The 24,543-nt window shown below is 47.0% G+C and overlaps 3 protein-coding genes and 1 long non-coding RNA gene across 6 annotated transcripts in view; 1 reads left to right on the top strand and 3 right to left on the bottom strand.

Annotated features, from left to right (window-relative positions):
• Window positions 1-10,081, bottom strand: part of OSBP2 (oxysterol binding protein 2) — a gene marked incomplete at its 5' end in the record, with an annotated part of 153,585 nt that extends 143,504 nt beyond the window's left edge. For both annotated transcript variants that reach the window (XM_081892303.1, XM_081892304.1), the window contains one exon: window positions 9,747-10,081. In XM_081892303.1, coding sequence (XP_081748429.1) covers window positions 9,747-10,060 — 314 coding nt within the window. The remainder of the gene's footprint in view (window positions 1-9,746) is intronic.
• A 3,480-nt stretch (window positions 10,082-13,561) lies between these two features.
• Window positions 13,562-16,916, bottom strand: LOC309359115 (uncharacterized protein C5orf52 homolog). The gene is made up of 3 exons (XM_081892598.1): window positions 16,607-16,916; window positions 14,956-15,064; window positions 13,562-13,990 (listed from the first exon to the last, which is right to left on the bottom strand). The coding sequence occupies exons 1-3, from the start codon at window positions 16,738-16,740 to the stop codon at window positions 13,730-13,732; spliced, it is 504 nt and encodes a 167-aa protein (XP_081748724.1). The 5' UTR covers window positions 16,741-16,916; the 3' UTR covers window positions 13,562-13,729.
• DUSP18 (dual specificity phosphatase 18) lies at window positions 16,906-22,228 on the top strand. 2 transcript variants are annotated; one of them, XM_081892592.1, is made up of 3 exons: window positions 16,906-16,924; window positions 19,981-20,085; window positions 21,373-22,228. In XM_081892592.1, exon 3 carries the CDS (start codon window positions 21,428-21,430, stop codon window positions 21,992-21,994), a length of 567 nt encoding a protein of 188 aa, XP_081748718.1. In that variant the 5' UTR covers window positions 16,906-16,924; window positions 19,981-20,085; window positions 21,373-21,427; the 3' UTR covers window positions 21,995-22,228. The 2 variants fall into 2 exon arrangements, with proteins under 2 accessions (XP_081748718.1, XP_081748717.1); XM_081892591.1 differs by having other exon boundaries at window positions 16,910-16,928.
• A 1,540-nt stretch (window positions 22,229-23,768) lies between these two features.
• LOC309359154 lies at window positions 23,769-24,427 on the bottom strand. The gene is made up of 2 exons (XR_014163743.1): window positions 24,297-24,427; window positions 23,769-23,924 (listed from the first exon to the last, which is right to left on the bottom strand). It is a non-coding gene; the product is annotated as an uncharacterized lncRNA (long non-coding RNA).
• Window positions 24,428-24,543: the final 116 nt, after the last annotated feature.

Raw genomic sequence — 24,543 nt, 5'->3', positions numbered from 1 at the left:
CCCTGCCAGCGTGACCAATGGCCACAGATTATGGGAGTTGTAGCCCAACATCTAGAGTGCACCACAGTGATTACTCCTAATTTAAAGAAATAAAGGCTAGACAGGAGCTTAGCAAAGCTGTAAGCTTCAAATGAAAGATTGCTTTGCAAGGGCACAGCATTAGAAATTACACTACAAGGCACTGAAGTTAAAATATCTCTGTGATTGTTAGTCTACAAACAAAGCCCCTTTGTAGTTTCTCAATCCAGCTGGCAGGCAAGTGCTGGTCACATGGAACCAAAATGGGGAGGTTTCCAGGACTACATTTCAGGCAGAGTGGCTGGCTTTGTAGTCAGCGGCTACTGCTAAACACTGACCTGGTTCACGTGTCATGTTAAACAATTGATAAAGTTTACCTGTGGTATAAACACAAATGAGCAGCATGCTTGAAAGTCCCCCACTTTGCACCTCCCCTACACCAGGTGAGGTCACCGTGCACCAGGAGCAACAAACCATAAAACCATAGCTCATCATGTTGTCTAAACCCAGGCTCTAAGTTCTGCTCTGAGCCCCATCCAAGTTTCTATCATTGGCTTATAAAATTCTAATATCTTGGGGTCCCAAGGTACACGACAGAGTGCATCAGCCTCACCATTTAGGTCAAGTAAAGCCAACATGGTGTCTGTCAAATGTTGGACTACAATTCCCATCATCCCTGATAATGGGCCATGCTTGCTGGGGTTGATGGGAGTTATAGTCCCAGAACATATGGAGGGCACAACAGTGGCTACTCCTAATGTAGCTCATGGGAGGAGGTTCTTCTTAGGACCTTTCTAAGTGGAAATCCCTACGGAAAATGTCCCGGGTTAAGGGCCTTCTTGGTTTTGGGGCCCTCTTTATGGACCTTCCTGCCTCTGGAGGGCCAGTTACTTGGGTGGTTAAGGGAACCTTCAATTTGTAGAATAGTCTGTAGGAAATGTTTTATCGCGCAGATGTATTAAGGTCAGCGGTGTTTGTTTTGTTTTTAAATGTTCTTCCATTGTGTATTGTATATTATTTGTGAACCACTTCATGATTTTCTAAATTAAGAGCGGCACATAAATGGGCTTAATAAACATATATACAGTCATACTTCATGTTACGTTCACTTCATGTTATGTTCTTTCAGGTTACGTCCCGCGGCAACCCAGAAGTACCGGAAAGGGTTACTTCCAGGTTTTGCCAGTCTCGCATGCGCAGAAGCGCAGAATGACATCACGCACATGTGCAGAAGCAGCAAATTGCAACCCGCGCATGCGTAGATGCACCGCTGCAGGTTGCACTCTTTTCATGTTGCGAACAGGCCTATGGAACGGATCCCGTTCGTAACCAAAGGTACCACTGTAAACAGATGTTAATGGCTACTTCGGTATCCAGACTCCCCATGCACCTCAGGCATGGCCACTGTTGCTAACCCTACAGGAGAGACATGAAAATAGTAACTCTGGTGTTTTTATGGGGCTTCTTGGCTTCACCTCCAAACATTGGCTCCCTGGAAGGGGGATATCCATCACTCCAGTCACCTCCAATGATTCCAGGGCATGTTTTCTGGGGAGAACACAGGGAAGCCTCTCCTTACAGCACATATCCCTCCACGGTGGTTCTTCAACTCCCCCTTTTCTTTACTGTTATTTTTCTAAAGCACTGCAAAATTCAGCAGTCAGGTTGCTCACCAGATCACAATGGTCTGAGCCCATAACACCAATCCCAGCCTGACTGCACTGGGACCAATCTGAAGTGCTGGTTTTCACCTATAAAACCTTATACCTCAAAGACCACCTCTCCCCATATGACCTTGCAATCATCCTATGAGGCCCTTCTCTATGTGCCCCTTCCACTCCTAGGGTTGGCAACAGGAGTATGGGCCTTTTCAGTGGTGGCTCTCGGTTGGTGGAATGCTCTCCCCAAGGGATGCTTGCCTGATGGCACTAGAAGAAGAAGAAGAGTTTGGATTTGATATCATAGAATCATAGAGTTGGAAGAGACCACAAGGGCCATCGAGTCCAACCCCCTGCCAAGCAGGAAACACCATCAGAGCACTCCTGACATATGGTTGTCAAGCCTCTGCTTAAAGACCTCCAAAGAAGGAGACTCCACCACACTCCTTGGCAGCAAATTCCACTGTCAAACAGCTCTTACTGTCAGGAAGTTCTTCCTAATGTTTAGGTGGAATCTTCTTTCTTGCAGTTTGGATCCATTGCTCCGTGTCCGCTTCTCTGGAGCAGCAGAAAACAGCCTTTCTCCCTCCTCTATGTGACAACCTTTTATATATTTGAACATGGCTATCATATCACCCCTTAACCTCCTCTTCTCCAGGCTAAACATGCCCAGCTCCCTTAGCCGTTCCTCACAGGGCATCGTTTCCAGGCCTTTGACCATTTTGGTCGCCGTCCTCTGGACACGTTCCAGTTTGTCAGTGTCCTTCTTGAACTGTGGTGCCCAGAACTGGACATAGTACTCCAGGTGAGGTCTGACCAGAGCAGAATACAGTGGCACTATTACTTCCCTTGATCTAGATGCTATACTCCTATTGATGCAGCCCAGAATTGCATTGGCTTTTTTAGCTGCCACGTCACACTGTTGGCTCATGTCAAGTTTGTGGTCAACCAAGACTCCTAGATCCTTTTCACATGTACTGCTCTCAAGCCAGGTGTCACCTGATATCCCGCCTTTCACTCCCCTTCAGGAGTCTCAAAGCGGCTAACATTCTCCTTTCCCTTCCTCCCCCACAACAAACACTCTGTGAGGTGAGTGGGGCTGAGAGACTTCAAAGAAGTGTGACTGGCCCAAGGTCACCCAGCAGCTGCATGTGGAGGAGCGGAGACGCGAACCCGGTTCCCCAGATTACAAGACTACCGCTCTTAACCACTACACCACACTGGCACTACAATTACATAGCTTTAGGTGCCAGGCAAAAAACATTTCTTTTTTGGCAAGCCTTCAGTTCTTAATTAGCTGTGGCCTCCTTGAGCAGGTGGCAAGTTTTACTCCTGCCTTTAAAAAGACGGTTGTCTTTTAGATTTTTCTTTTCTTTTTCTTTTATGCCAGTTTTAATGTGTGTGTTGCTTTGTTTATATATTGTAGGTCATTTTGAGTTACCTTGGTTAAAAAATGACCAATAAATTTAAATAATAATAATGAAACACTCATGCTCACAGCCTACCCCAGGCTTATGTTTCTCATTTGTGGTTGTACCAACTTGGATTTGCCTGCTCTCTTGCTGCCATGTCACAGATTTTGCCCGATTAATAATGCACACTTCTACCAAGGTCTTGTTTCAATTTTCTGTAGCGTATCAAGCACATATTGCAATGCTGCCAGGGTGCATGTACTTGCTTGTCAACATTTGGCAAGTTGTCCGCTATAAATACTATCGCAGCACATTCTTGAATTTTTGCAAAGGCAAATATAGCTGCACTTGAGGACATTAGCTACGCGGGGCCAGGCACAGCTGGAGGATTCCTTCAAGGACTGCAGTTGGCACGAAGGACGTTTCTTAAGATGAATTATGCAAAATAGTTCCAGACAAAGTCAACGTGCTGCTTATTGTGGTTCTCATTTCAGATGGCTATCTGAGCTCTAAATCATGCTGCTAAGTTCACTGACACTGTGCTTGTGTGAGATGCTGTTCTGTAAGCAACCCTACTAATCAAAGACCCACCCAAATAGAAAGCATTATGAAACTTTCCGTGGAATATGATTGGTTAATAGGCTATGGGTGAGCTAGAGGAGTAGCAGCACTCTCCTTGAGTGAGAATAAAAAGGCTAGTTAGACTCTCTTTTTTCTGTTCACCTGATATACTGATGACACGACAGCAATCAAGAATACAAGAGTCCCACCTGCATTTGGCCAGTGGGAAAGACTTCTGAAAATCTCCATCAGTTGCAGAAATATTGACTTCACTGTGAAATATTTCAGCTGGTCTATTGGGTTAAATAAACTGTGTCTGCAATCTTTTGCATTTCCTTGTTAACAAGGTGCTCTACCTCCCACGCACCAAATTTGCTGTAAATCATGGTGGCTAACCTGTTGCTGAACTACAACACCCAACACCCCTGGCCCTTGGCCATGTTTGCTGGGCTTGATGGGAGCTGAAGTCCTACGCCACCTGGGAGACACAGGTTTGCCACCCCTGCTGCCCAAAGAAGGGTGCTTGTCCCAACGCATTATTGAATTAAGGTTTTCAGCAAGCACTATAGAAAGCCACACAGGAAAGAGGAACACACAGCTGCAATTCAGCAGTGTTGACTGATGCTTAGAAATGGCAGCTCTCGATATTGCCAAGTGTGGCGTAGTGGTTAAAATGTCGCACTAGGAACTGGGAGACCAGGACTGAACTCCCCACAGAGGAATAAAACCACCTGGGTGATCCTGGGCCACTCATTGTATCTCAGCCTAATCTACCTCACAAGGTTGTTGTAAAAATAAAATGGAGAGTGAGAAGCACATATCCATTTTGAGCTGTTTGGAGGCAAGGTAGAAATGAGTAGGTAGAGGTAGAAAGATGAATATAAGAACAAATGCTCTGGGCTTCCTGCATTTTTCTTACTTTCCTAGCTACAAAGTTCTGCCTATTCAGAAAAGGGAAACCAACATGGTCAAGGAGCTGGAAAAACTCCTCTATGAGGAAAGATTGCGGCATTTTTATTTATAGAAAAGACAGGCAAGAAACTGCAAAACAGAAGTGTATAAAATTATCCAGGGAGAAAGTGGTTGGAGAAAGGTATTGCTCTCTGCCTCATAGCACTAGAACTGGTGGCTATCCAAAGAGGTTGAACATTGGAAGATTCAGGACAAGCAAAAGAAAGTCCTTCTTCCTCCAGCAATTAGTTTAACCATGGAATCAGCTCCCACAATAAATAGTGACAGCCGCCAGTTTGGGCAGCTTTAAAAGAGGAATACAGAATACTTGGAGGATACGGCCAACTATGGCTACTAGCCACAATCGGCATACTCTGCCTCCACAGTCAGAGGCAGTTTGTTTCTGAATGCCAGCTGCTGGAAAAACTAAGGGTGTGGGGAGAGTGTGGCTGCTGCTCCCAGGTCCTGCTTGTGGGTTTCAGGCTAGCCACTGTGAGAACAGGATGCTGGACTAGATGGGCCACTGGCTTGATTCAACACAGCTCTTCTTATGTTATTATGACAATCTCAAGTCTTTGAAAACAAACCTGTTTACATTTGCTACTCAGCTCAGGGAAAGGTCATTCTCAAACCAGTATGCAGTCTCAATAGTTAATGCTGGCAATTTGATTAGCAGCAAAGCAGTGTTCTCTCACCTAATGTGTGTGTTAAATGGAAAAATAGCTTGGGGCTCCGTTCTGTACAGGAGGTTTTTGATTTCCAATGCATCTGAAGTGTTGACCAGGAACACTTTCTCTATAAAACATATTAAAGCCCTGCAGGACACAATATGTATGAAAGCTTGCGCTGTGTTCTAGGAATATCTGCCTGGAGAGCGAGGATTTTCACCTGAAGTATCAATAGAAGTTATTAAAGGCTAGATAGAGGTAAGTTGATATATTTCTTTCTGATAAAAACTTTTTATTGCTTTTATCTATCATGTTCCTGGACCTAAATACCGTATTTTTCGCCCTATAGGATGCACCGGCCCATAGGACGCACCTAATTTTGGGGGGGGGGGAATAAAGGGGGGGGAATTATTTCCCCCCCCAGTCGCGGGGGAAGCCAGAGCTTTTAAAAACGCACCTACTGTGGTTTTTAGAGGAGAAAAGGATATCTGCCTTAGGGCTCCCTAAGCTGCGGATATCTTCCCGAAGCTCGTCCTATAGGGCGAAAAATACAGTACTTCAGCTATGAAAGAAACAAGATCATGAACTCACTGAAACAAATAATTCATGGGGAAATTAATTCATGGGAAACCCAAACTGGAAGAAAGCTGTTGCAATTTGGTCCTGCTAGCAGGGCTTCCAGAGGAGAAACTGGTTGGCCACTGTAAAAGCAAGATACAGGGCTAGATAGGCCTTTGGCCTGATCCAGCAGGGCTCTTCTTGTGTTATTGACGCAGGGATGCCCCATAAGCTGTCAGACAGAAAACATTCCACAAAATTTTATGCTCTCACAAATTACACTAGGTGCAAAAGCAATAAGAGGAATACAACCAGTAAAACCACATCCATGTGAGATACCTAGGTAAATAATATAGAAGCATAATCATGCTTAAAAATTGACTTTATGCATCACATCTCTCCACCTCTAAAATCCTGACAAAAGTTATGCTTCTTCACCTGTTGCATTTGTTTTGGTCCTAAAGTTCATCGATTCCAATGGTTCTATACTCTAAATAGGACTAATATCAGATACAACCCATAGCCACTCAAGAGTGTAGCTGTTAAGAACCAAAAAAGGTAAAAGGGACCACTGACCATTAGGTCCAGTCGTGACTGACTCTGGGGTTGCAGCGCTCCTCTCGCTTTATTGGCCGAGGGAGCCGGTGTACAGCTTCCAGGTCATGTGGCCAGCATGACCAAGCCGCTTCTGGCGAACCAGAGCAGCACACGGAAACACTGTTTACCTTCCTGCCAGAATGGTACCTATTTATCTACTTGCACTTTGACGTGCTTTCAAACTGCTAGGTTGGCAGAAGCAGGGACCAAGCGACAGGAGCTCACCCCGTTGCGGGGATTCAAGCTGCCAACCTTCTGATCGGCAAGTCCTAGGCTCTGTGGTTTAACCCACAGCACCACCCACGCCCCCAAAATAGAGGTGCAGGGATGCAAATTCCCCTTGACTTCTCTCTATCACAAACAAAAGCCATTAGTGGTATATGGAAAAAGCAATCAGCCACCTGAAGGCAGGAAGTTATAAAACTGTTCAATGCAGTCATTTTACAAATGCTGCTTATTCCATTCAACAGGCTTAGGGAAGCTTACAACACAGTACTAAAAATATAAGTATCAACAGAATAAGCCACTGCTCCACACCAAGCAAAGCCTGAATAAAAGCAGCTTGAAATATCTGGTCTATGTTATAAACCTGTCATTTCACAATATAAAGTGGATGGTTTGGTGCGAATCCAGAACCTAAGAGTCTGTGATTGTTGCCAAGTAAACTGCAACATATTTTTCCACCCACTGATCCAAAAGTGCTAACCCATGAAGCAAAGCAATGAGTAAATGAGTAAGTTGACTTGAGCAGCAACTTGAAGATGGAGTAAAGTCACCTGACAACGTTAGCCAACCTTACCTGTGCCTGTTATCCAGACCTGTGCCTGTTATCCAGACAACCCAAAGACCGCAGACAATTTTATTGATTCTGTTCGGTTTTAACATTTGTTGCGAATGCCACAAGAGCACTACATGAACTGAAAGGCAGGATATAAATATTTAAACAATAATTTGTTATTTATTTCCTTTCAGACTTTGCCTATACAATACTCATTTGGCTATTTCACAAAAGTAAACTAGAAGCATTCTTCATTCAAGATGTTTTTGGAGAACCACTGCCAACATGCATCTGGGAAGACAATTTTCCTGTTGTATAAGAAGCCTTGCATTCCCAGCAGCCGTCACTGGTGCAACAGGAAACAAACTTGTATTTAAATACTTATATCTGACAAAAGAGTGCCTATTCTTCTCACACTAAGCAAGAAGACAGAACAATACCAGAGCTCTTTCCAGCCATTGCAACTTTCTACTAAAGGCCTAGAAGACCATAGTGTGGAAATGACCACAACTCCAAAACATAAAGAAGGCACCAAGTTTCCAAAAGCTGGACCCACAGCTTCCAGCCTAACCTTTCAGATTACAAGAATTCAGAAATTCATACAGCATTAAATTGATTAAGTAGTACAGTTTTACACTGGAAGTCGAACGGAATCCATTCCACTTCCAAAAACATTCGGAAACCAAAGTGTGGCTTCTGATTGGCTGCAGGAAGCTCCGGAAGTTGTGGCGGACATTCGGCTTCCAAAAATAGTTCGCAAACTGGAACACTCACTTCCGGGTTTGCAGAGTTCGGGAGGCAAAACATTCAAGAACAAAGCTGTTCGACTTTGGTACGACTGTACTCATTAGCAAATTAGGTTATACTAAACCTAATCAATAATTGAAAGCAGTTCTCTTCTTAGGCAAGAAATTAGCATGGCAAAAGCATTACCTGTGGAACCTTCTATTCTTATCAGAGAGAGAACTATCACTACCATCTGAATTTCATGGTTTTTGTCTCCATTGTTTATAACCCATTTTTCCTCTGTGTGCATCTGACCAAGTGAGCTTTTACCCAAAAAGCTTTATGCCACAGATCTCTTGTAAGCCTGTTTTTGCAAAAACAAAAAATACCCTTTCTCTGGAAATTGAGCACAAAGATATTGCTAACTATGTGCTCCCATCTTCCCCTGTTCTCACTGTATCCTCCCCCCCTTTTTTCTTTTATTTGTTTTGTTACCCTGCCACTCCCCTCCCTTCCCTGTTTTCCCAGCTGCTGAAGCTTAGACCATAAACTCCTGCAGGCAGGAACTAGTTTCTTCTTGTTACTGTTATTGCAAAGTGCCTTCACCTGAAGCGTTAATAGCACAAGGAATTTTCAGGATGATCCCTCCACTAACACAACTGGTACTCTGACTGCAGCTACTAATTCAGCAGACAAGAGACCTACATTGAAGGCATGTTTTACAGTGTGGTGGGACACACTACCACATGCTGCTTGCAGAAACTGCACTACTCCATCTTTCATTTGTCGCAATTCAGACAGTAGCTGAGCATGCAGGCAAACAAACACAGTATTAACACAATTTCCCAAAAAGGTATAGGAGCCTGCCTTATACTACATCAGATCACCTAGCTCAGTCCTGTCAATACTGACAGCAACTCTCGTTTCAGTCAGGGGTCATTCTCAGACCTACTTAGAGATGCTGCTGGGGACTGAGCCTTGGACCTTTTGCCTGCAAAGCACATGCTCTAACAGTGAGCTGCCTACAACCCTTCCCCTATTATAGAAGGCAGCTTTATATGGAGTAAGGTCATTGGCCCACACAGCTTCGCACTGCCTACACTGAGTGGCAGCAGCTCTCCCAAGATTTCAGAAAGGGAGCTTCTCCTAGCCCTACCTGGTGATAGCAGGGATTGAAGCTGGGACATTCTGCAAGTAAAGCAGGTGCTCTACCATTGAGCTATGGCCATTGATTCCTGCATTGCAGGGGGTTGAAATAGATGACCCTCGGGGTCCCTTCCAACTCTACAATCTTAAGATTCTATGAGTCAGACACATTGGTCCATCTAGGTCAGTACTGTTTGCACTGACCGGCAGTGACTCTCCGGGATTTTAGACAGGAGTCTCTCCTAGTCCTACCTACACAGGCCAGGGATTGAACCTGGGACTTTTTGCATGCAATTCAGATGCTCTGCCATCGAACTAAGGATCACAGATACACTCTGGGTGGCAGGTTGTTGCTCGTGAGTTTTTGGGTGTGAGAGCATCAGAAGTATTCGGAAATCAACTGAGTTATTGTAGCAGCTGCACAGCACCCATGTCACACGACCAAGACCCCCTCTCTCCAGTGCTATACATTAGACAGTCAGCGTTACCGTAATACTACTAGTAACGGGCCACGTCGACTTCTCCTACCCCCTAGTTTGCGGCAGCGCAGTACTCGCGCCCCCCACAAGCGCCTGCCCCCCTCCCTTCATCAACTACCACACTGCCCCTAAAGTTCGCGCACTCACAAATGTTAGCAAAGGAATGCCCGGGCAAAAAAAGTGTACCACGGTACCTGTAGTAGCTGAGCAGCCCGTTGCTAAGCACGAACCAGCGGCGCTGGTAGCCCTTCAGGTAGTTGGTCCACTTGAAGAGCCAGCCTTTGTACGTGTCGGGCCCGGGGCCGGCCGAGGTCGGGGTGGTCGCGGGGGTGGAGGGCAAGGGCCCCTCGAGGGTGGTGGCGCCGGCCAGGCTCATGGCGACGAGGAGGGCGGGGGGCGGAGGAGGGCGGCGAGGGGGCTGCTTGCAGGCAAGGCAAGGGACGGCGCTGAGCAGGGAGACCAGCCCGCGGGTGCCGGCGCTGCACAGCGGCGCGGCTGCCTTCCCCATAGGCGATGCCGCCGCCGCCGCTGAGGCTGCGCCCGGCCGCTCCTCCTCCTGGCTGCTTCGCCTCAGCGCCGCCGCCAGGGCTAGCGAGGGGGCGGGGCCGCGCGACACGTGACGGCGGCAGGCCGCGCCCCTCCGCTCCTGGCCATGTGACGCCCCACCCCACCCGAGGGAGCGGCGTGACGCGGCCGCTACGACAGCGGCGCCCCGCGTTCTGTTCTTTCCCCTCTCCTACGGCGAGGGCGCCGAACGGCTCCCGGATCACGTGCGCCTCGTCTGAGAGGCTCGTCGGGCTGCCGGAGGGTCGGAGATCTCGCGGGAGTTGTGTGGAAGGCGGAGGGCGGGGAATAGGAAGGGGGCGGGGCCGGCAAGGGGCCAATCAAGGAATAGGGATGCGGACGCCGCTTGATTAGAATAAAAAAAAGGCGGGAAGCTGCGCGAGGCTCAACGGTTCGCTGTCCAGGTGGAGGCGCCGGCGGCCATTTTGCCACGCTGTTACCTCAGGTGACAGGGCGGCAAAAGCTTCGTCTGGCGACGTGGCCAGGACGACGCAAGGGAAAGCTTATACCAAAATATTTTTTCCGTTATATGTCATTTATTACACATTTATATATAAAGAGCCCTAAATCCGGTCAGTTTTAAACAAAACAGTCTCTGCCTTCAGGGTTACAATCTAGAAAAGGGGAAAGGAACGCACCGGGGAGCAAGCTTAAGAAAGTATGTTTTGATAAAAAATATAAACGGTGTTTGTATGAATAAAAGTTTTAAAAGTCAGAAATATTAATGCATCACACGTGAGAAGTACTTAAAATAGTTATAATCGAAGAATTAAGTAATAAATGTTTTTAACAATTACTGTACATTCTAAGAGCACACATCAAATATTTGAAAAAATGGAAGCATTCACTTCTGAGTTTTCGGCGTTTGAAAGCCGAAACGTTTGACTTCAGAAGCAGCATTTCAACACATGAAACACACATCTAAACTGTGCTAAACTGTCACTCCATCCAGACGACACCTGACTCTGCATTTTCTCACACAGTTTTACAATTCTGCAAAACAGAGGTGTGGTAAAACGTGTATGTGGACATCTGCCACTACAGATGTTGTTGGGGGATCTCATCAGAGAATCCTTTGCTAAGGCTGCATCCTACGGGTCAGGTAGCACAATGTACCTGGAGCTGTCCATGGTCCTGACTGCTGATCCCCAGAGAATGCCATGGCTGAGTCAGCAGGCTTGCACTGCCCTGACATGTTATATCTGGGCTTGTTGTTGTTTAGTCGTTTAGCCATGTCCGACTCTTTTTTACCCCATGGTCCCTAGACAGAATCTTAAAAAGCAGAGACATCACCTTGCCAACAAAGGTCCGTATAGCTAAAGCTATGGTTTTCCCAGTAGTGATGTTTGGAAGTGAGAGCTAGACCATAAAGAAGGCTGATCGCCGAAGAATTGATGCTTTTGAATTATGGTGCTGGAGGAGACTCTTGAGAGTCTCATGGACTGCAAGAAGATCAAACCTATCCATTCTGAAGGAAATCAGCCCTGAGTGCTCACTGGAAGGACAGATCCTGAAGCTGAGACTCCAATACTTTGGCCACCTCATGAGAACAGAAGGCTCCCTGGAAAAGAACCTGAAGTTGGGAAAGATGGAGGGCACAAGGAGAAGGGGACGACAGAGGAAGAGATGGTTGGATAGTGTTCTCGAAGCTACCAGCATGATTTTGACCAAACTGCGGGAGGCAGTGGAAGACAGGAGTGCCTGGCGTGCTCTGGTCCAGGGGGTCACAAAGAGCCGGACACGACTAAATGACTAAACAACAACAAGCCCAGACATAACAAGTCAGGGCAGGGCAAGCCTGCTGACTCGGCCACGGAATTCTCACTTCCACCTGAATCCGTCCAACTCAGCCTGCCTCAGCCCTTGTGAGCCCCAAGTCCCAGCTACAGAATTGATGCAGGAACTGAAGGCCAGTCGAAAGAAACAGCTGCAGGAGGGGTCACTGTTGTTTACAGTAAGGGGACAAGGTGGAAAGGAGATTGGCGCAGTGCAAATGTGCCAGCAAAGCCCATCCAGCCTGGGTGTCTTTAATAGAGGATTAGACAGATTCATAGAGGATAAGCCTATTAACAGCTACTAGCCACAATGACTAGTCTGCCTCCATGGTCGGACGCAGTAATGCTTCTGAGTGTCCGCTGCTGGAAGCCACAGGAGAGGACAGGGCTCCTGTGATTGGGTCCTACTTGACTGTGAGAACAGGGCGCAAGAAGATCAAACGTATCCATTCTTAAGATCAGCCCTGAGTGCTCACTGGAAGGACAGATCATGAAGCTGAGGCTCCAATACTTTGGCCACCTCATGAGAAGAGAAGACTCCCTGGAAAAGACCCTGATGTTGGGAAAGATGGAGGGCACAAGGAGAAGGGGACGACAGAGGACGAGATGGTTGGACAGTGTTCTCGAAGCTACCAGCATGAGTCTGACCAAACTGCGGGAGGCAGTGGAAGACAGGAGGGCCTGGCATGCTCTGGTCCATGGGGTCACGAAGAGTCAGACACGACTAAACGACTAAACAACAACAACTTCAGTCTCCTTCAGCATGTGCTATGCACAACCTTGGCTGCAATGCAGATAGAACTGGTGTTTGGGAATGGGGGTGTTGTGTAGTGCCATGCAAATTTTGCCAGCCAGCTGCATACCAGAACACCAACCTGCAGAAAAGCACCTCACAGACCCAGCATGTTCCATTTCAATGCACTTTCCAAATGCATCTTCTTTTGGAAACATCTGATCGATCTGAACAAGCTGGCTCAAATACCTCCCCTCCCCCCATGGCCACAGGCTCACCATAGGCAAGTCACTATTTCTCTCTCAGCCTTAGTCAATCAACTACAGTGGTACCTCTGGTTACGTACTTAATTCGTTCCGGAGGTCCGTTCCCAACCTGAAACTGTTCTTAACCTGAAGCACCACTTTAACTAATGGGGCATCCGACTGCTGTCATGCCGCCGCCGTGTGATTTCTGTTCTCATCCTGAAGCAAACTTCTTAACCCAAGGTATTATTTCTGGGTTAGCAGAGTCTGTAACCTGAAGCGTATGTAACCCTAGGTACCACTGTATCTGTAAACAGGGAATAACAGGCTGTAGAGAACCAAAAGACCGGGACAGTCCAAGACATTATGCCGCTTGAGGCAGAGCAGCCTGGGGCCCCCTCCCACCCCAAATCAAGTTGCAAAGTGTCCAAGGCCGAACTGAGGTATTTTAGCACCTGAGGCAAAAAAATCCAAACCAACCCACAAGCACCTTTCCCCCTTCCTGTCAGTAAGAATACAATAATAATAAATGGGTCAACAGCTAACAATTTACTATTTTTCCATAACACCCAAAATCTGCTGCTGCATTTTGCCTAATGGTAAGGCTGGACCTGCAAAAAAAACGTAAAGCCCTCTGAACATCAAAAAAATCCAATTAAAGGCCTACAACAGAAACATTTGTGCCACATGGATGCTGTGAAGGCCTTGTATTAACTTTAATTCCATTATCCTAATGAGACAAGCCAGCAAGAAACCCCACAGGGCAGTGGGGGACGGACGGACGCATGGGTCTTTTTCATGATGATTTTCTGTGCCAAGTGGAACCATGAAGCCACTCCTCTAGCTCATGGTCACTCACGTTACCTAAGCCTGTTTTGCTGTGGCAGGTTCACATTTTTCCATCCTGTGACATCCTTGACCTTTGTTAGCTCTGGCAGTGCAAAGGTTGAGGTGTGGGCTTTGAGCCAGGCCCTCTGGTCAATCTTCTCCAGCATTCTCTGGTAGTGGCCATATTCCTTCTTCCAGCGGTTCATTTTCTTCTGCTGGTCATGCACAAACTTCTTCATCATCTGGTCAAAGAGATTGCCCATCTTCCTTTTGCTTTCTTCAATGTGCTTGAGCTTTAAGAAATCGGAAGCAACTGTTAGCAAAGTCACTTAAATAAACACAGACAAAACTCCAGAGAGAAGTCTTAATAACACTCTAAGCAAGCTGAACCAAACCGGTGCATAATCTGAGGATTAAGGAACAGAGAGGTTCTGTCTTTCTCCATCCATGGAAGAGAGACCTATAACCAAACATACAGAAGGAAAAGCCCTACAAACTACTCAGCCAATCAGAGCTTGTGTGTGAAATTCATGCCACTCTACCTGGTCAGAAGCGGGTTTGTTGTGCTTGAACACAAAATCCAGTTGTGTAACCTAGGGGTGCATTCAGAAGTGCATGTCACTGGATAATGTCATTAACTGCCCCACCACCACCCTTTCCACATATGTGTGCTTCTATTTCCCCCATGAAAAGAGCAGGGTGGAAAACATATGCCAGTATACTACCCCAAATTTCATTGCTTTACTTCCACAATTTTCCAGGTAAACGGGGGTCTGCAAACACATTTTCGGGGGCTCAAAAACAGAGAAACAAAATGCCCAATATGCACTGTATTCCATCAGTTTTCCAGAAGTGGCTTTTGCGTTGTATGAAAGCTCAAATACAATGCTGAAATTAACAGGGAAGCGCTGGGGAAATGGGATAAACCGCTGTGCGAATGCAGCCAAAGTATTCCTGGTTCGGGAGCCATGTGGAGCTCTTTCCACCTCCACAACTCTGCTCATTCCTGTGGATGGAGTTGATTTGCAAGGACATTGTGTGCACAGAATGCCTTCTTCCTCCATTGACACAAAGAATGTCTTCTTCCTCCATTGACACAAAGGGAGCTTCTTGAACATAAAAGAGATAGAGGTATACAAACAAGTTCCCGGATACACAATAGCTATTTGGCTCACCAGCCTAAAGAAACATTCTCTTGCATTTGAAATGTAACACAAGCAGGAGGGCTCAGGTAAGGAGGTTCAATAGCGAGATGTACCTTGATATCGTGCACTCTCTGGACACTGATGTTGTCACGAATGATCACCTTAGAAAGATGACTCTTGGGTAAAAACCTCTTTAAAACGGCTTCGCTGCCACTGAGCAAACTGCATGGGAGAAAGGTGCCTGGTTAGAACCGCATTTGCTACTGCCTCCCTCTAAAATTAAGAAAGCCTGTTGTGTAAATACCACCAATTTAGGAATATCCGCCTAGCACTTTTTTATTTCATACATTTACATACCTCAGGGAGCTCAAGGAATACAAATGGTTCTCCTTAATCACGATTTTACCATCACAACAACCCTGTGAGGTAGGTTAGGCTGAGAGACAGCGACTGGCCTGTGGTCACCCAGTGAGCTTCATTGTGGCTGAGTGAGGATTCGAACCCTGGTCTCTCAGGTCATAGTCTGGCACAATAACCATTACACCACACTGTCTCTTCACACTGTTGTATTCTAGGAGCTAGGAGGAGGCTGAACCACATGCAAGTTAATTTTCCATGAGCCATTTTCTCCTGCTCGCTGGATGAAGGCTGAAATATTACGTTATGGAAGATTTGAATGTGTTTTTATCTTTTTCCTGCAACACTGATATAGCTGCCTTCTTATTTTTGTAAGCCTCTTTCGGGTGGAAAGCAAATAAACATTTTAAGATTTAAATAAACAAGGCAGTCCCTGGTTCGAACCTTGCCTTTCTAACCTCGTGACCTAAAGAAAAGTCAGGCCTTCTTTCTTTCTTTCTTAGTCTCAGGCCCTCTGCAATATCTGAACGATATTTATACTGATATACCTTGCATGCTTTATTGTAAGGATTTCAAGAGCATATGCTAAGTGCTTTGAAAATGCCCAGTATAAAGGGTGTTGGGAGATCTGTTTCTGGGTCACTAGTTTTTTGTTTTAACCAATAGGATCTGTTATACGCACGACAGAGAATATTATTTTTTACATACACATAATATAAATCTTTATGTTTGTGGAAAGACAAAAAAACCCCAACCCTCTTTCCTCTTCTTTCAACGAAAAAACTCTCAGAGAAGCTGAGCCACGGGTATGCCTTGCAACCCCTAAAGGAGACACATAAACAAGCTTTATATGTCAGGAACAACAGATAAACCCTTCTTTCCTCGTGGAGCAAAATAACTCTGCAAATGCTCAGAGGCATGTCACTGGAGGCTGTCTTGCTACCCCTGAACATGGCATGCAATTCATGCAGACCCAAAGGGGGGAAACGCAACAAAGCCTCTTCCCTCTTCTGTCAGGGAACGAAAGAACTCTGCACATGTTCAAGGGCCCTTCATCGGGACTGTGCAATATTTACATTTGCTAAAGAGAGACCCCCCCCAAAAAAAACGTATTTTCGCCTTTGGGGAGGAAAAGAACTCTGCACATGTTCAGAGGCAAAACGGGGCAAACTCCTGATTGAGAGGGGCGGGTGTCACGAGTGAAGCCCCTCCCGTATTTCCCTGTGCCCCAAAAAACGTATTTTCCCCTTTTGGGGAGGAAAAGAACTCTGCACATGTTCAGAGGCAAAACGGGGCAAACTCCTGATTGAAAGGGGAGGGTGTCACGAGTGAAGCCCCTCCCCTACCTCCCTGTGCCCTGGGGGGGCCTTGCCCCGCTCCCCCCATCCACCCATCTACCCCCTTTACCTGAAAAGCACCAGCACTTGGCCGCCGACGTGGGGCTGGAAGAAAGTGACCACGGCCGGCGGGGCGTCCTCGGGCTTCCCCGCCTCCATGGCGCCTCCCCTGACCGGGGACTGGACCGGACTGCGCTGAGCCATGGCTGGGTAATGGCCTCCCCGCTGGAGGGAGCGGAGGTCACAATGGGATCGGGCGTTCAGAGTTGCCCTGGAAACCGGCCCCGGGGCTTGGAAGGGCTCAATGCCTTCTCGTTGCCGCCGCTGCTTCTGAAGCAGGAGGAGGAGGAGGACGAGGGGGCACCGCAGGAAGTGTCTGGGGTGGGCGGTGGGTAAGGAGAGCTCCCCGTCGCCAGGTCGAGAAGGGGTTTTGGTGGGGCGAGTGGGGCGCGGAGGAAGCGCTGCGCAAGGATCCAGCCCCAAAGTCAGGGAAGGATGGGGGGAGAACCTCCATGTCCAAAGGCAGTCTATAGTGGTACCTCGGGTTAAGTACTTAATTCGTTCCGGATTTCCGTCCTTAACCTGAAACTGTTCTTAACCTGAAGCACCACTTTAGCTAATGGGGCCTCCTGCTGCTGCTGCTGCGCCACCAGAGCACGATTTCTGTTCTCATCCTGAAGCAGAGTTCTTAACCCGAGGTACTATTTCTGGGTTAAAAGAGTCTGTAACCTGAAGCATATGTAACCTGAAGCGTCTGTAACCCGAGGTACCACTGTATCTCTGAATGGCAATAACAACGTAAGGAGAGCCTGCTGGATCCTGCCATCTAGACCACCATCCTCTTCTCACAGAGGCCAACCTGAGGCCTGAGTGGGGAGCAGGACCCGAGCCCAAGAGTACAGTGGTACCTCGGTTACATACGCTTCAGGTTACAGACTCCACTAACCCAGAAAAAGTACCTCGGGTTAAGAACTTTGCTTCAGGATGAGAACAGAAATCGCATGGCGGCAGCTGGAGTCCCCATTAGCTAAAGTGGTGCTTCGGGTTAAGAACAGACCTCCAGAACAAATTAAGTTCTTAACCCGAGGTACCACTGTACTCTCCCACAGGTTTTCCAGAAGCATTTCTGCCTCTGGCTGTGGAGGCACAGCAGGGCCATTGTGGCTAGTAGCCATCAACAGCCCTCTCCCCCATGAATTTGTTTGATCCTCTTCAAAAGCCATCCAAGTCGGTGGCCGTTGCTGCCTCCTGCAGCAGGGAGTTCCATAGTTTGTGCTGTGTGAAGAAGTCCTTTCTGTGTAGAAAAAGAATAGAGATATCAGTTATGAGATTTGAATGTAATAGGGAAAGTAAGAAATGTATACAAAGAGATTAGATTGGAAAATTTTCAGGCAGGATTGATGGAAGTCAAAAAATTGTATAAGGTGTAAAAGTATGTTTAATTACTGTTGAAAATGATATGTCAAAAAACTAATTATATATATATGTATATATCATTTCTGAACCTTTTCCAACTCTACAATGCCCTTTTTGATGGGAGACGACCAGAATTGTACACGGTATCCTAAATATGGTATGCGAGCGGCGCTGTGGGTTAAACCACAGAGCCTAGGGCTTGTTGATCAGAAGGTCAGCAGTTCGAATCCCTGAGATGGGGTTTGCTCCCGTTGCTCGGTCCCTGCTCCTGCCAACCTAGCAGTTCGAAAGCATGTCAAAGTGCAAGTAGATAAACAGGTACTGCTGCGGCAGGAAGGTAAACGGCGTTTACGTGCGCTGCTCTGGTTCGCCAGAAGCGGCTTAGTCATGCTGGCCACATGACTAAGGGAGTCATGTGGCTCCCTCGGCCAGTAAAGCGAGATGAGTGCCGCACCCCCAGAGTCAGCCACGACTGAACCTAATGGTCAGGGGTCCCTTTACCTTTACCTATCCTAAATATGGTCGCATCCTAGATTTGTATATTGGCATTATGACATGGGCAGTTTTGTTTTCAATTCCTTTCCCAATGTTCCCTAGCGTGGGATCTGCCTTTTTCAAAGCTGCCATATACTGTATTGGGTTGACATCTTCATCCAGCTATCTGCTGTAACTCCAAAGTGTTGTTCCTAGGCTGATTCAAACCAGAGGAGGATTTAGAGGAGAGGGAACAGTTCACCCGCACTGGGTGCTTAGCCAAGAGGGTGCTGTAGGAGCCCCTGCAACAGTGACTTAGAATAGAAGACGAGAGGCGGGAGGGCGCTGACTTTTGGCATTGCACAGGGCACTGCTAAAATTTGGACAAACCCAAGTCCACCATTGTTCAGACCTGATGATAATATATGTGGCCATTCACTCAGTTTGGAGAGGGTCCCTTTGCAGCCCTTTGCAACCTCTCTCTCTCTCTCTCTTTTAAGAACCCTGCTGAGCAGTTCAGCAAATTTGGCCATCTCATTGCTCTGGCATATCAGTTTCTGAGCCTTGACAGGATTTGGAGAAGGGTTGTAGCTCAGTAGCATACCACCAGTTCAGCCCCTCGCATCTCCAGGTGGGATTGCAAAGATCCTTGCCAGGAACCCTGGAGAAGGGGAGCAGAAGGGCCATTTAGCCTGGAACCTCGAACTCAAAATAAGTCTTTAAATTCTGACACTCAATTCACAGAAACAGAGAATCACAGAATGCTGATTTCTAGGTAGTGAAGAAGGTGCAAGGCTCCTGCTGCAAATTTGCGTGTGCTGATTTATACACATAGATGCACAAATGTACAGGTCTGAGCAAATTCAAAGATGGCGAGGGTAATCCAAATAACAACCATGCTTTTAAAGGGTTGCATCCAACTGGGATGCAGTTCACGAGGATTTGTGCTTGCGGTGCTAGTGAGGTGGTCATAAATAATCCTGCTTTTGCATCTTCAGCAGCTTTTGGGGTGGTCTCACTGTTTCATTTTCCAAAGGGTGCATATCCTGCAAGTTCCTGCTGGTAACTTTTCATACAACAAATGTTCCAAGTCATTAGCCTTCCCTCCCTCCCACTTTCACTTGTACTATGCACTATACATTTAAAGCAGTATTGTTCCACTTTAAATACCGTATTTTTTGCTCTATGACTCACTTTTCCCCTCCTAAAAAGTAAGGGGAAATGTGTGTGCGTCTTATGGAGCGAATGCAGCTGTGCAGCTATCCCAGAAGCCAGAACAGCAAGAGGGATCGCTGCTTTCGCTGCGCAGCGATCCCTCTTGTTTTTCTGGCTTCTGAGATTCAGAATATTTTTTTTCTTGTTTTCCTCCTGCAAAAACTAGGTGCGTCTTATGGTCTGGGTGTCTTATAGGGTGAAAAATACGGTAGGCATCATGGCTCCAACCACCCAAGAATCCTGGGAACTGTGGTTTGTTAAGGGTGCAGAGCTAGGGCTGGCTACAAAGAACTTCATTTGAAATAGCTCCAAGTTTTCAATGTCTTTTTCTCCTTTTAGACATTATTGAAAGACTATGATGTTCAAGAAGCAAACGACTTCCTGAATCAGTGTGTCTGGGGGCCACGATAGATGCCGGTGGTGTTTGGCCAGGAATATATACAGGTACAGGCAAAGTGGACTCACAAAGTGCTGCTGTTTTCCCTGGTAACTTTGGCAAGATTTTCAAGATTTTTATATAACAGCATATATCCCTCTAGACATTGTTGGACTCCAACCTCCATCAGCCAGCAGGGCTAATTGCCAGGGTTGATGGGAGTTGTAGTCCAACAATATTTGGAAATCTGCAGGTTCCTCCAGCCCTGTTCTCTGCAAGGGAAACCAGAAAAATTGGCAGGTATTTTTTAATTCTTCGGTGCCTTCACATCTTTAATTCTAACGCTTTACGAATAATTCCCAGCATTGAGCAATAGCCAGTACTATTTTTCTAGGAAAAATAGGATTTTTTCTAGGATTTTCAGTACTATTTTTCTAGGAGCTCACCAATAATTTCTCCCTTGTTCTCTTAGAATGGTGATGATGCCTACCCAAAAAACCCTGGTGATAGCCACTGCTGGATATCGCACATTCAGTTTGCCTTTTTCCTCATTGTCTATTTTTTCTAAAATTTATTTATACTTTTCAGATTTATACATTTCACTGATTTTACAATCCTTTTGACATTTCAAAACTTCACTTCCTTCCCCCTCTTTCTGCAGTTCCTTAAATTTATTTTTAATATCTTCTGCATATCCAAATTAACTTAATTTGCCCATTTATTCATCTTCTTTAAATATACAGTGGTACCTTGGTCCTCGAACGTAATCCGTTCCGGGAGTCCGCTTAACTCCCAAAACCGTTCGAAAACCAAGGTGCGGCTTCCAATTGGCTGCAGGAGCTTCCTGCACTCATTCGGAAGTCACGGAAGCCATGTTCAGACATTCGGCTTCCAAAAAACGTTCACAAACCGGAACACTCACTTCTGGGTTTGCGGCATTTGAGAGCTGATTTATTCGGGAGCCAAATCATTTGAGTACCAAGGTACCACTGTATACTCTTATGAAACTGCAGGTTAGTACGATAATCCTGCCAGTGTTTTTATCTGTTTACAATGTATCTGTAAATATTCAATAAACCATTTCCATTCTTTTATAAAAAGCTTGTTATCTTGATTTCTTACTCTAGGTCAGTTTTGCCATTGCTGCTTATTCCATAAGTTTTTGCATCCATTCTTCCTTTGCTGGGACTTCTTCTTTCCATTTTTGGGCAACTAACATTCTTGCCGCTGTAGTCGCATACATGAATAAGTTTCTATACAATTTAGATAGTTCTGTCCCTATAATTCCCAAGAGCAAAGCTTCTGATTCCTTTTTCCTCGTTGTCTAACCGGAAGCCTCATTTGCCTCCCCAAAGCATAGCGAGCAAGAATGATGCTTCCTGTCGTAGCTGATGTCTAAAGTTCGCCTTGATGAATGCAGTGTTTGGAACCATCCCCATCTTACTCAGGCACCCGTCTGTCTACGGCCTTTCCCGGATCACAAACAGCCTGTTCCTCAGTAATGGCGAGGCCGCCAACAACAAACTCTTCCTCTACGCCAACCAGATCACCACAGTTATCAACGTTTCGGTGGAGGTGGTCAACACTTACTTCCCAGACATTTACTACATCCACGTACCCATAACAGACTGCCCCTCATCCCGCCTTTTGGACTTCTTTGACCCCGTAGCTGATAAGATCCGCGCTGTGGAATCAAACCAAGGCCGGACGCTAGTGCACTGCGCTGCGGGCATCAGCCGCTCTGCCGCTCTGTGCATCGCCTACCTGATGAAGTACCACTCAATGTCTCTGGCAAACGCCCACGCCTGGGTCAAGTGCTGCCGGCCCATCGTCCGGCCCAACAACGGCTTTTGGCAGCAGCTCATCCAGTATGAGCAGAAACTCTTTGGGAAAACCAGCGTCAAGATGGTCCAGTCCCCGCTGGGGGTGATTCCTGACCTCTACGAAAACGAAGTCAGGGTCATGATAGCCTTGTGACAATTACAGAACTCGCGCCCTCCGGGAGAAGGGGGCTCAGCGGAGCTTAACGAACCCCGACGCTATCTTTACTAAGTGTGAAATTTTGCCCAACTCTGACCAGTGCAGAGCCCTATTGCCTGATGAAGAAGAAGAAGGGGGTGGGATTGTCGATAAGGGGATGCTCTGTGTGTATGCGTGTGCCTTTTTCTTTTCTATACATAAAAGCGACAAAAAATTGAAAAAACAAGCAAACCGTAGGCAAGCTCAGTTTGTGACTCCTTTGTGTCTCGTTCCAAAATAACAAAGCCTTCAGTGAAGAGGGAGAACTTTTCCTTTGGGAAACACCCAATGTTGCAGCAAAGCAGGACTGTAGTGCCTAGGGTTACCAGACCACAAAGGTGCCAACTCTAGGGGGCTGGGGTCCCACCCAGTAATTTTTTTTTTGAAGGATGCAGGTGGCTCTGTGGTCTAAACCACTGAGCCTCTTGGGCTTCCCGATCAGAAGGTCGGTGGTTTGAATCCCCGCAACAGAGTGAGCTCCTGTTGCTCTGTCCCATCTCCTCCCAACCTAGCAGTTCAAAAGCACACCAGTGCAAGTAGATAAATAGGTACTGCTGTGGCAGGAAGGTAAACAGTGTTTCCGTGTGCTCTGGTTTCTGTCACGGTGTCCTGTTGTGCCAGAAGCGGTTTAGTCCTGCTGCCCACATGACCCAGAAAGCTGTTTGTGGACAAACACCGACTCCCTCGGCCTGAAAGTGAGATGAGCGCTGCAACCCCATAGCTGCCTTTGACTGCACTTAACCGTCCAGGGGTCCTTTACCTTTATCTTTATCCACATTAAAAAATGACCATAATAGTTGTTGTTGTTAAATTTATTGCCTTCCCTTCACTGGCAGGTCCCAGGGTGGGTTAAAGGTAAAGGTAAAGGGACCTCTGACGTTAAGTCCAGTTGCGGACAACTCTGGGGTTGCGGCGCTCATCTCGCTTTACTGGCCGAGGGAGCCGGCGTTTGTCCACAGACAGCTTCCGGGTCATGTGGCCAGCATGACTAAGCCGCTTCTGGTGAACCAGAGCAGCGCATGGAAACGCCATTTACCTTCCTGCCTGAGCAGTACCTATTTATCTACTTGCACTTTGACGTGCTTTTGAACTGCTAGGTTGGCAGGAGCAGGCACCAAGCAACGGGAGCTCACCCCGTCACAGGGATTCGACCCGCCGACTTTCTGATTGGCAAGTCCTAGGCTCTGTGGTTTAACCCACAGCGCCACCCGCGTCCCTTTTTCAGTGTTTACTGAAAGCTGAAGAATGAAGGTGCCAGGCACACTTCTGTGGGGCACAAATGCATTGCAGCATGAAAACAGAAGAATACCCTTAACAGCCACAATAAGCTTGGGCAGCACATCTTAGTCTATGAGATGCCTAGGGGAAAACACAATTCTCTAACTGGCATTGAAAAGATCTTTTTTACCTTTCATTTTCTTCTGGGGGCACAGCACCCTCAATATTCTCCTGCCCCCCTTCCTGCTTCACTCCCTCCCTCAGTCTGCTGCCTTCCCCCAGCCGGGCGCCATCCTCTGTTTGTGACTTGCCTCCCAGAGGAGCAAGGGGGCACATGTGAGTGTGCAGCATGTCTGTCCCCTGCCTGGCTGTCCATCCCTCCTTTACCCACTTCCTTCCTTGCTTGCTTGATCTGTGTAGCTTGGCAGGGAGCTGCCCAGAAGGAGCACACAGGCAGGCCGGCCAGCCAGCCAGCCAGCAGAACTAGTATTGACTTGCACACAGAGCACCTATATTAATAAAATTGAACAATATGTTTAATTAGTAAAATAAAAGACTGCTTGCATTTTACAATATTTCCTTAGGCCTCTTTCCCCTCACCTTATTTCAGGCTACGGATCTGCATTAAGTCTTTATTTGGCAATACTGGTTGCAAATGTCATGCTTCGTACTTACCCAAGGTAAAGCTAAAGGGACCCCTGACCATTAGGTCCAGTCATGACCGACTCTGGGGTTGCGGCGCTCATCTAACTTTATTGGCCGAGGGAGCCAGCGTACAGCTTCTGGGTCATGTGGCCAGCATGACTACGCCACTTCTGGCAAACCAGAGCAGCGCACGGAAACGCCATTTACCTTCCCACCGGAGCGGTACCTATTTATTTACTTGCACTTTGACGTGCTTTCGAACTGCTAGGTTGGCAGGAGCTGGGACCGAACAACGGGAGCTCACCCCGTCACGGGGATTCGAACCACCAACCTTCTGATCGACAAGTCCTAGACTCTGTGGTTTAACCCACAGTGCCACCCACATCCCCGTACTTACCCAAGGGCAAGGCTAATTCAATTCAGTCGGACCAAAGTAAGATGGCATAAAATTGGCAATGGAGCAAAGATACCAGGGATGTAAATTGTGGCTGCCCGGGTCAAGTCTCACACTGCTAAGCCCTAGCCCAGCCTGGTGACCACCAGAAGTTTTAAACTACAGTACGACTCCCATCACTCTCAGCCAGCATGGCCGTATGGTTCTGGAGCTGATGGGAGTTGTAGTATAAAACTTCTGGTGATCACCA

Source organism: Podarcis melisellensis (assembly GCF_964234715.1).
Source record: "Podarcis melisellensis genome assembly, chromosome: 16".
In the NCBI taxonomy this organism is placed as follows: domain Eukaryota; kingdom Metazoa; phylum Chordata; class Lepidosauria; order Squamata; family Lacertidae; genus Podarcis; species Podarcis melisellensis.
The sequence above is the reverse complement of the archived record's forward strand: the minus strand, read 5'-3'. Positions and strand labels throughout refer to the sequence as shown.

Bases quoted from the DNA above. Each gene is read 5' to 3' on its own strand.
- LOC309359115 (XM_081892598.1), bottom strand. From the start codon at position 16,740: ATGGCTCAGCGCAGTCCGGTCCAGTCCCCGGTCAGGGGAGGCGCCATG. The intron at 15,065-16,606 runs GTAAAGGGGGTA...TCTCCCATGCAG, and splicing joins CAAGTGCTGGTGCTTTTCAG to TTTGCTCAGTGGCAGCGAAG. The intron at 13,991-14,955 runs GTACATCTCGCT...GATTTCTTAAAG, and splicing joins AGAGAGTGCACGATATCAAG to CTCAAGCACATTGAAGAAAG.
- DUSP18 (XM_081892592.1), top strand. From the start codon at position 21,428: ATGAATGCAGTGTTTGGAACCATCCCCATCTTACTCAGGCACCCGTCT.